Source organism: Zootoca vivipara, chromosome 2 (assembly GCF_965207765.1).
Source record: "Zootoca vivipara chromosome 2, rZooViv2.hap1.1, whole genome shotgun sequence".
Lineage (NCBI taxonomy): Eukaryota > Metazoa > Chordata > Lepidosauria > Squamata > Lacertidae > Zootoca > Zootoca vivipara.
The window spans coordinates 9,626,105-9,637,567 of NC_142584.1; the positions used below are offsets into that span (position 1 = coordinate 9,626,105).

The 11,463-nt window shown below is 45.7% G+C and overlaps 1 protein-coding gene across 1 annotated transcript; it reads left to right on the forward strand.

Annotated features, from left to right (window-relative positions):
* Window positions 1–6,387, forward strand: GPR84 (G protein-coupled receptor 84). Its single transcript, XM_035099926.3, has 2 exons — window positions 1–132; window positions 3,694–6,387. Exon 2 carries the CDS (start codon window positions 3,768–3,770, stop codon window positions 4,893–4,895), a length of 1,128 nt encoding a protein of 375 aa, XP_034955817.2. The 5' UTR covers window positions 1–132; window positions 3,694–3,767; the 3' UTR covers window positions 4,896–6,387.
* The last annotated feature ends 5,076 nt before the right edge of the window (window positions 6,388–11,463 follow it).

Consider the following 11,463-nt stretch of genomic DNA (forward strand, 5'->3'; position numbering starts at 1 on the left):
GTTTAGACACTTGGGAGTTTTCCTCCTCTCAGCAGAGGCAATGAGGAACCTTTATAAATAGCCGTCCAAAAAGTAGAGGCACCCTATGGACATCAGGCATAACCTCTGGATCCAAACGCTCATCGTTCCCTGGTAAGTTGCTTAACATTCTTAAAGTGTCCATACAAGAGAATCTAAAGTTTTTAAGTTGAAATATTTGGGTGGCTTTGCTGTTATTTTTCTTTAGGTCTCTCAGAGGTGTGTAGAGTTGGTATTCACTTTCAAGTCTGATTTAGTGCCATGGCTGCTTAGAACATGGTCAGGCAATGTGGTGATGTTGTTCATGTGTTTTTAACTACATCGTCGCTGATCACAGACCGGCATGGCCAGGAGGACTGGTGGGAATTGTAGTTCAAAGCACCCAGAGGTCATGACATTGGCTGCCCCTGGCTTATAAAGTTGTCCGCAATGGAGCCTTTCCAGGCACGGAGCTAAAACAAGAGAGTAAAAGCTTTGTGGACTGTATTCCTGAGTGTGAGGCTGGTGTTAAAAGCCACAGCGGTGCAGTGAGGATGGGGCGAGGGGAGGAAGCATAACACAGAACTGATCTCTTAGCCCTGAGACTACTGCTTGAACATGCCCAGACGGCATGCTTTCCTTATTATGTTGCTCATTTATGGGTTGAACACCTGGCGCTGTCTAATCTCCAGAATAATTTAAGGTCAGTTCCAAGATGGCTTGTTTATTGCACATTTTTTTGAGCCTCCGTCCTGATTTGTTTGCGCAAAGTTTGTGGGGAGGTCACTTGAACTAGAGCAGGGGTGAACAACATAGTGCCCTATAGATGCTGTTGGACCCACAGCTCCCATCACCCCTAACCATGATTGCTAGGACTGATGGGAGTTGTAGTCCACAGTATATGGACGGCACTATGTTGGCCAGCTACCTGTGATCATTCTAGAGCAGGCATCCCCAAACTGCGGCCCTCCAGATGTTTTGGCCTGCAACTCCCATGATCCCTAGCTAACAGGACCAGTGGTTGGGGAAGATGGGAATTGTAGTCCAAAACATCTGGAGGGCCGAAGTTTGGGGATGCCTGTTCTAGAGGCTCTAAGGTTATCAGAATCTGAACTGTGACCTGCAGTTGTGCCTTTAACAGGGGGTTGATTTGCAGACCTTAATATGTAGTAATAATTACCTACATGCCCCTCCACACAGGAAGTAAGCTTTTCCTGTTGATTTCTGCAAACTGAGCCAATATATTAAGCCAGGGGTGGGGAAACATTTTCTTTCTTAACCTCGAGGGCCACATGCTCTCTGGGCAGCCTTCCGGTTTGCCACATGCCAGTGATAGGGAAAACACATTGAGCAGTGAATTTAAACTTCGCCTCTGTACACTAGGCTAGCTTCTGGACATGCTCACACATTCCTCCGCATTCCCTCCAACATTTATCTGATGAAAATAGGGGTGTCCTATTCAATAATAATAATAACATGATTTATACCCTGCCCATCTGACTGGGTTGCCCCAGCCACTCTGGGCAGCTTCCAACATATAATAATAATAATAATAATAATAATAATAATAATAATAATAATAATAAAACATTAAATGACTTTCCTATATAGGGCTGCCTTCAGATGTCTTATAAAGGTTGTCTAGTTACTTATATCCTTGGATATTTGGAGTCACATTAACTCCATACCCTCCAACATTTCTCCAATGAAAATAGGGATGTCCTAAGGAAAAGTGGGACATTCCAGGATCAAATCAGAAATCCAGGGCTGTCCCTGGAAAATATAAACCAGGGGTCCCCAAACTAAGGCCCGGGGGCCGGATGCGGCCCAATCGCTTTCTAAATCCAGCCCACGGATGGTTCGGGAATCAGCGTGTTTTTACATGAGTAGACTGTGTCCTTTTATTTAAAATGCATCTCTGGGTTATTTGTGGGGCCTGCCTGGTGTTTTTGCATGAGTGGAATGTGTCCTTTTATTTAAAAAGCATCTCTGGGTTATTTGTGGGGCATAGGAATTCGTTCATTATTATTTTTTTTCAAAATATAGTCCGGCCCCCCACAAGGTCTGAGGGACAGTGGACTGGCCTACGACTGAAAAAGTTTGCTGATCCCTGATATAAACACTTGGGGGGGGGGTCTGCCCTCCCTGTTATTTATCAAACTTATTAGCCACTTGCCACTTAGCATGCACCCAGGTGACTTACATTGAAGAAAGCAGAAATAATAAATGAAATATAAATGAGAATATGAGAGAAAAGAAAACATATAATCATGACCATTCTGTACAGCATTTTTTTTTAAACAGCCCGCCCCCTGGTAGCAAAGTAATAAAAAAGTAAACTGCATTCTTACACGCTAGCCAGTAGAGAAAAAAATAAAAGTTCAGACACCGACACCTCCCTTCCTAGCAACAGAATCCCTAGCACAGAAATCATTTATTTAACACTAGCAGGGAGAGCCAGGAGGAGCCAGATAGGGAGGCCTGGAAGATCACTTGAGGTTTCATACCCTTGTGTGCCCCCTGCCCCCCCCCCCGCTGCCCGGTCAGTTGGCAACCCAAAGAAGTTAAAGAGCTAAGCAGAATGGTGGCTACTTTTCACCATGAAGAGTGGGGCATGCGTGTGTGTCCACATCCTACAATAATAGTTCCATTTGGGCTGTTTGCACCTGTTTGGGCATTCCCAGCAGCTAAGGAGGACTACCTATCTAGGGCTCTTTTGTGGGGGGGCATATACGCCTGCCTTTCTGTCTCTACCTCCCAGGCATTCTGTCTCAAACTTGAAAGTGGAGCCATCCAGGTAGAGGATGGTGCCTGTCAGGAACCATTTGGAGACGTCTGTTTCCGTGGCAACGTCCCAATTAGGCCTTTAGAAGGAAGGAATGGGGTTGCGCTTTGATCTCTCTCACTCTCTTCCCTGGAGAAAGCCAGGATGCAAATGAGAGAGAGAAAGAGAGAGAGTCTTGCGCATGTTGAAACTCGCATGCAGCAGAGGCCTCCGGCTTCCGGCTGGCTGGCAAGGAAATCTTTTCTCGTTCTTCATACACTTCTCATTGGTTTCCAGGTCTTTCCAGCTTTCTTATGTGCTGCACGATGGTGGCAACCACTTGGCTGGGATGGGAGTCCTTTCACAATGGCATATGCCCCTTAGCCTCAAGCTGCATATGCACTATAACTCTAAGGCACATTCGAAGCACAACCTTTCCATCAAGGTATTCTGTGGTTTGGTTGAGGGTTTTTGCTGGGAAGCGTAACTCGGTGAGAGGAAAACTAGAGTGCCCAGAATTCTCTGAGGGAATGAATGTGCTTCAAAGGTGCCTTAAAGGTATCGTGTGTACACAGCCTCAGAAGCCCACAGGCAAGAAGAAGCCTTTAAAGGGGGCAGGGAGATGAGGCAGAGATGGGGATAAATGCCACAGCTTCCTCAGCATTTGGCAATGTAGCAGTGACCACGACCACTACCCAGCCCAAGCTCGGACAGCTCAGTAGTGGCTTTGGGGGGGGCGGGTCAAGGAGATCAGAAGTGGCTGCTGGGAAAGTTTGTTGCCATGACAACATTCTGTGCCAAAACATCTGTCAGGTTAATTAGGTGTTGTTTGAAATATTTCCCTGTGCCAGCCTTGGAGACAGTGCTAATTTGTGTGCTTGGAAGCTTGACACGACTAAACTGGATTCTTTTTCTCTCCCATGTCCTTGTAGAGGTGGAGTATTGGCCTGCTAGGTCCCGGCTTTTCCACCAGAGGGCAGCATAGCCAAAAACACTTCCTCCCAAAATGGCGGATCTTGCTGACAACTTCTCCTGCTACGACCCGTCCATTGTTGGATACCGCTATGTGGCAGTGACTTGGGGCATCGTGGTGGCCATCGTGGGCACAGTGGGCAACGTGCTGACCCTGCTGGCCTATGCGGCAGATGCCAAGCTGCAAACGCGCTTCAACCTTCTCATTGTCAACCTGACGGTGGCGGACATTCTGTACTGCACCTTCCTCCAGCCCTTCTCGGTTGACTCCTACCTCCATCTCCACTGGCGGTCGGGGGCTGACTTCTGCCGTGTCTTTGGGATGCTGCTCTTCGTCTCCAACTCCGTCTCCATCTTGACGCTCTGCCTAATCGCCGTCAGCCGCTACTTGATCATTGCCAACACCGCTCTCTTTGACCGCATCTTCTCCCGCCTCGGGACGATGCTCATCATCCTGGCCACCTGGGTTGTCGGCCTGGCCAGTTTCGCGCCGCTGTGGCCCGTCTATGTCTTAGTGCCCAAGGTGTGCACCTGCAGCTTCCACCGCCTCCGCGGGCGGCCCTACACCACCATCCTCTTGGGATTCTACTTTGTGGTGGGTCTCAGCTGCGTCGGGGTCTTCTACTTCCTCATCCACCGCAAAGTCAAGAGTGCCGCCCAAGCCATGGACCAATACAAGTTGAAGAAAGCCAGCTTGAAGAGGGGCCACGTGGCTGGTGCCAGTTTAGCCACACCGGGACGATACCAAGAGCTTGACAGTGGGGTGGACAGTCCAGGCCCTTCCCAGCACTCCTGTGAGGCTCAGTCCTCTGAGTCGACTGCCAGCACCAGTATCCCACCAGCTTCCCAGAATGGCGAAACACCTTCTAAGAAAGTTACCCCGTGCCAGGCCAAGGACAGCAACTCGGATTTCCGCCGGGTGACCCGCATGTGCTTTGTGGTCTTCCTTTTCTTTGTCATCTGCTACATACCCTTCCTGCTAATCAACATATTTGATGCCAAGAACCGGGCTCCGACCGTCTTGCACATGATTGCCGCCAACCTCACTTGGCTCAACAGCTGCATCAACCCAGTGCTTTATGCTGCTATGAACCGCCAGTTCCGCGAGGCTTACAGAGATGTGGTCTACAACTTCGCAAAGAGGTTCTGCTGCCGCCGCTAACTAAAAACCGGGCCACTCTCCGTCGCCAGAGAAGGGATACGCTCTTCCCAATGACCCTGGTTTGCCCTCAGGGCTGGAATGTCACCAGAAAGCAAAAAAGCTAACTGGGTTTTCCACACTGGACTAGATTCCCAGTTCTTTAATCCAGGCCTTCACATGATGCGGGCCCTGTTCTTTTGCTACTGTATATTATTGTAAATTGTATTCCATATTCTGTTGAGGCCCTCATGGGCAAAAGGGAAATCAGACTGAACTGGTTCAATGGGCCCTGCCTTTGGCATATTGTTGAAGCTGACGGGGAGGTCTCCCTTCTGGATTGCAGAAAAACTGTTTGGACTTGACAAGCTTCAGATACGAAAGCAAATGTTGTACCTCCACAAAGTCTCTCTTGCCTGGACAATCATCCAGTTTTAGTAGGAGCTAAGAGGCTGCTGATGCGTTGTATCCAATGCCCAACGTAGCTCCATTGATTTCAGTAGGACTAGCCTTGGATACAACCCTCTCTCTATATTTTTAACCAATCTGTTTTGTAAATACGTATTTATATTTATCACAGCACCAATCTGTTGACAAGAGCATTCACCTTCTCATGCATCTGACCACATCATGGCAGCTCCCTCCATAAATGCTTTCACTGGCTTCCCACTGGCTCTCGGGTCTTGCAAAATAACTTTGCCTTTGCCTTCAAAGCCCTCCATGGCCTTTCCTTTCCTTATCTCTCTGCTTGTACACCCAGCCAGAGCCAGCCCAGTCAATGGTCAGGTGAGATGGGAGTTTTTGTCCAACAACACCTAGAGGGACACAGAGACCCACCTTTTGTCTGTAGCCTTTGGTGATCCAGCACCACCATTCCCAGCTATCCAATAATCTTCTCGCCCCACAAATGGCTCTACCTGTTCTCCCTGGCTGCCCCTCGTGCCTGGAACTGCCTCCCCAATCACCTCCATGATGGCGCCTCTTTCTCTCCTTCAAATCTCTCCTTCAAACTCCCATCTGTTCCCTGAAAACCTGCACATGCTATGTACACAGGAAGCTGGCTTGAGCTCAGTCAGATCATTTGGTCTCAACATAACTGGCACTGACTGGCAGCAGCTTTCTGGGTTTCTGACGGGAAAATCCCAGCAGTGCCTGGAGATTCCAGGGATTGAACTTGGGACATTCTGCATGCAAAGCAGAAAGAAAAATGTAACAACCAGAACCTTACATGGTGGTTTGCATCAAGGGTGAGAAAATTGAGTTCTGCTGGGATTCCTTTTTCTATAAAAGCTTGATTCCCTTCATTTCCCTCCTGTACATCTGGTCCCCTTTCATGCTCCGAGTCCCCACATTTGGACCTCATAATTGAGACCATTTCAAAACCCAATACCTGCACTATATCATATATTGGTTGCTGGCCTGTTTAGAAAATGTTTCACTGTTGGATTATGGCATTTGCATAAATGTGTTGTTGTCGTTGTAAACCTGAAATAAAACGATCTATAATAATGGCTTATTTATTTGGTATTTATAGACCATGCATCTGCACGCTGTCCCAGAGCAGGTTATGTATAGCATGATACTAATCAGTCATAGTGCACGTAAACGTTAACTTGGAAATAGTAGGGGTGTCCTGATCTCATTCTCCATACCCAGAGGCCTGTGGGGGGAAATGTGGGTTGGCTGGCATCAACATGTAGCATTGATGAGTCCAGAAGCACCTCAGAGGGGCATTCCTGAGCCTGGGGGCCACCACAGAGAAGGCCCTCTCCTGCACAGACACTTCATGGATTTTACAGGGCAGTGGAACTGCAGATCTAAACACCTAGGCAAAACAGCACTTTTTCAGGTATTTGGGACCCAAGTCGTTTAGACCCTGATCTCTAGACCTGAGCTAAGTTGCTAAAATGTGACAAATGGTAAGAAACAGACCTTGTGTTTCTTTTGATCAGTTCCACCTTCCCTTTGGTTTGCTGGCCAATGCTGTCTGTTAAGATTGCTCAAGAGCTTTGCTTAGTGACACAGTTGTGGCGGCACATCAGGTTTAACAAAGAGTGCAAGCCTTTGCATGCGCTTATTTGAGATTCTCATTGCACTTTGAACAGGATGGAGTTGCAGATCCGAGCTGCTGAACAGCACAGCTTTAAAAATGCTCTCTTCTCTCCCGTGCCCCCAAACAAGACTCGCATGGTCTTGACAGCAGTCTGGCACACAGAATTCTGGAGATCAGGGTGCTACTTTTTGTCACCTGTGCCATTACATTTGCTCATTCATTTTCTGGCTGCTAATGGCACAGGTGCCTTTCCTGGAGCCCACTCCATAAAGACGTGCTATGATACTTTCCTGTCCTATCTCCACAATTTCACCTTGCTTTCGTTTGGTTTGTTCTAGATGGGATCTACTGTATATGCTGCTTTTCTCTATGCCACAAAAAGCTTCCCCTGCATAATTGCTTGCTGCAAAAAGGGAGAGGAGCAAGGCCAAAAGGGGTGTGTGACGACAAAACAGAAGTCCACAATAATAGAAAACATGAGAGCTACCAAGCCTCATATTCTTTGTGTACATGAACCAGGAGCTCAGTGCCACAAAACTGCGCCTCCAATCTATTGCCTCCACTTTTTTAAAGCTCCCCTTCTTGACTATAGCAGCCTATACAATTAACTTTCATTGCAATGCTCTTTACTATTTATTTAAGGCGTTTATAATATTTCGTCACGTTCGTCCCGGGGCAAGTTTACAAGGTAAACTAAAACAAAACCAACAAGGGGGGGGGGATTCAGTGAAAATCAATCAGCGACAATTCCTTGGTGTTGCTGGTACAGAACCCCTTGGCAGGTAATCACCGGGTGTTTGCTTGGCGTCAGTTCATGTGGAAATGTGTCACACGTCTCTGCATAAATGTTGACATGGCTGTGTGCAACATCGTAGTCCAAAATTGGGCATATGACCAAGGGTCAGGATGTGGTGAAGGAACAGAAAGCTATTGTCCTCCTCCTTTTTGCTCCAATTGTACTTTTTCATTTTGTTCAGCTTGTTCCTAAGTTTTTCCATCAGTTTGTACCCAGTTTGGATCCCTTCCTGGTGTGGATATCTATAAGAAACTCAGAGGTGCTGAACTAGCACAGGTTAGGGTTTACCATCATGCTGAGTACCTTACTGGGAAGGATCCTAGCTCAACAGCAATACGACAATATGATAATTTTCCTAACATGCACAATGGGCCCATCCTGTTTCTTGCCCTGAGCTGCTTTAAATTCCCTGCAGTACAGGACAATATAGAAATACTTTAAATAAGCAGTACACCGATCATCAGTGCCCAACTTACATATGACATGCATCCAATTTCAACTTCACTGAAGTTTGTTTATTAAATCTTTGGGACGATTGACTGAAAGGTAGAAGCTCTCAGGAACTCTTGACATGAACATTAGCGGCTGCCAGAATCTCAACTGCCCCAAGATGGAAAACTTACAGGACTTGCGACTTTTGCTTTGTTGTAAAAAATATGTGGAGTTTAGCATTAGCTGGAAAACATAAATTACGTGTTGCCAAAGGCTCAGAAGATTCTGAAAAACCCCAAGCCAAGGAGATAAATAACTATAAGACCTTTATAAAACATCTGAAGGCAGCCCTGTATGGGGAAGTGTTCTTAATGTTTAATTATGTTTTTATATATGTTGGAAGCTCCGATGATGATGATGATTTAGGACATCCCTATTTTCATTGGAGAAATCTTGAATCTGCACTGTACATTTGAAGCCTATTTGAAGCCCACTCTTTCTCCCAAAGAATTATGGGCACTGTAGCTTGTTAAGGGTTGCTGGGAACTGTAACTTTGTGAACAGCAAACTACAATGCCCAGAATTCTTTGAGGGAAAGACTTGGGCTCCAAAGGAAGAGTGCTTACACAGAAGTGCACTTGCCCTGAGAACGTGTGCAGTTCACCAGTGATGTGTTTTCCCACCATCCTGCTGCCATAAAGAGGGGAAAATTTCACACCTCGTGAAATTGTCCTATCTCCACTGCCCATAAACCTACAGGAACTTTCTCCCTGAACCCGTCAACCTTAGACACGCTGTATGAGTTGGATCCATATTTAATTAGTTAAAATCAGGTCTTGTTGAAATCACTGTGACACATGAGTCATGCTAAGTGAAGTCCCATTGGCTAGACTGTGGATCTAGTCTGATGCTCTGTAGCAGCTCCTACATTTTAAAAGCCAATAAAAAGCGATTATAACCTCATTTCTTCCTCTTCTTTTTAAACCGCAAGGTGTATTTGCAATTGAGCCTGCAGTGATTCAAAGTTCAAAGCAATTCATATTATTGTCTGGGAGTGGAGAGAAATGCACAGTTCTTGCGATAATATTAAAGGATAGGCTTTTTTTCCTACCCGCCCAACAGATGGGTAAGGATTGTCACTTTGGGGGGGGGCAGTTTTGTACTTTTAACAGCAGCAATAAAACTGCTAGCACATTTGCAAAGCTAAGCAGGGTCCAGTATGGTTTCAAATTGGATGGGAGACCATGTGTTGAGATTCCTGCATTGCAGGGGGTTGGGCTAGATGACCATTGGGTCCCTTCCAACTCCACAATTATATGATTCTATAACAGCCAGAGACTGACTGATGAAGTTTTTCCTAGCACAGATGTAAAAAAATATTTATGTAGTGTTTAAGGGGGTTGGAAGTTCAAATTCCCATTCAATCACGAGGCTCACTGGGTACTTTGGACCTGTCACTCTCAGCCTAACCCTATCTCACAGGATTGTTGTGGAGATGTTAAGTGGAGGGGTAGAATCCACCACTCTGTGTTCTTCAGACAAGGAAACAATTTCCTTCCACATGTTAATACAGAAATGAATGACTTGTCCGCACAGCTCTTAAAAGCATCCAGCATATTCCACAAAATGCTGGCAATGGCATAGGCAAATGATAATGCTTCTCTAAAACTTATGTTTTTTCATTGTCCTATATTGAAAGATTTTTGGCAGAAGGTAACTGAAACCTTCAACAGAACTGTACAGAACAACCTTACATTTACAGAGCAAAATACAGTATCCTCTTGAATTATATACCCAGCACATGGAACCTTACAAAAGGACAATACGAGCGGACTCTCCGTGCCCTTACCGCAGCAAAAAGACTGATACTGATGAATTGGAAAAATAAAAATGCGGTTCCCTCCTACGATTGCATTGAAGACTTATATAAACTCACAACATATTAACAACTTGCATATAAACACAGACTTGCCATGGGCAAATTCGATGATACTGTATTTAGAATTCATTGTTACAAATATTGTAATAGGTGAAGTACAATAACAACCTTGTAAACTATACAGTTTTAAGGGGTTTCCCCTCCCCCCTTTATTTTCCCTTCTACATGGGTTCTGTTTCTCTCTCTCTCTCTCTCTCTCTCTCTCTCTCTCTCTCTCTCTCTCTCTCTCTCTCTCTCTCTCTCTCTCCCTCTCTCATATTTACATCTCACAATGTTTAGTGCCCATATAATTACTGTATGTACTTTTTGAACTTTCAATAAAGATATATTTTTTAAAAATGTAGTGTTTAAGGGGGTTGGAAGTCAAGTTCCCATTCAGTCATGAGGTTCACTGGGTACTTTGGACCTGTCACTCTCAGCCTAACCCTACCTCAGAGGGTTGTTGTGGAGACGTTAAGCGGATGGGTAGAATCCACCACTCTGCATTCTTCAGACAAAGAAACCATTTCCCTCCACATGCTAATACAGAAATGAATGACTCGTCCGCACAGCTCTTAAAGACATCCAATATATTCCACAAAATGGTAGCAATGGCATAGGCAAATGATCTATACAATCACAGAATTCTAGAGTTGGAAGGGACCCAAAGGTCATCTAGCCCAACCCCGTGCAATGCAGGAATCACAGCCCTGTTTGAAAGCACCAGAAAGATGGCGGAACACTTTTTTTAAAAAAATTAATTGTGCATGGTTACAAAGTGTTGGGGTTCTGTGGAGCTTGCACTCAGGAAAGCAAGCTGCCATAGCACTGCATTCAAAACCAATACGGTGCATGGAAATGGGTAGCCCAAAGTCTGCTACCTGAGGTTGGCCGTTTCACCCTGTCTAATGATAGGGCCGGTCTTGATTACATTAAAGGCTGCCATTAATCATCATCCCCCTGTTTCTCCATATGGTATCGTATGATTTCTTCAGAATGGAGGAAGCGTCTTATAGGGATTACCAAGAGGCTGCAATAACTGGAGGGTCTTTCTGCATCACTTCCTCATCTTACCCAACCATTTCTTGTATGTGTGCAGCAGGGTGCATGTTCTAAACATAGGATGTCATTCAAATATTGCATCACAATGGAACATCCCCCCCCTTCTCCCCCTGTGTCCTAATCAAATGTGCTTTAGAGAGTTGGGGGAACCCCTAGAACAGATTTTTTTGGGGGGGGAGAGAAAGTAGGGATGGGGGAGAAATTCCATTCCATTCACATTTACAGGTGAATCTGGACTTTCTGAAGCAATATCTGAACCCAAACACAGCTATCCTTTGAAATTCGTGCTTCTCAGAAATTTGCAGTGCCTTTCTCCAGCCAAGTGATGTGC

Coding starts and splice junctions, on each gene's coding strand:
- GPR84 (XM_035099926.3), top strand. CDS start 3,768: ATGGCGGATCTTGCTGACAACTTCTCCTGCTACGACCCGTCCATTGTT.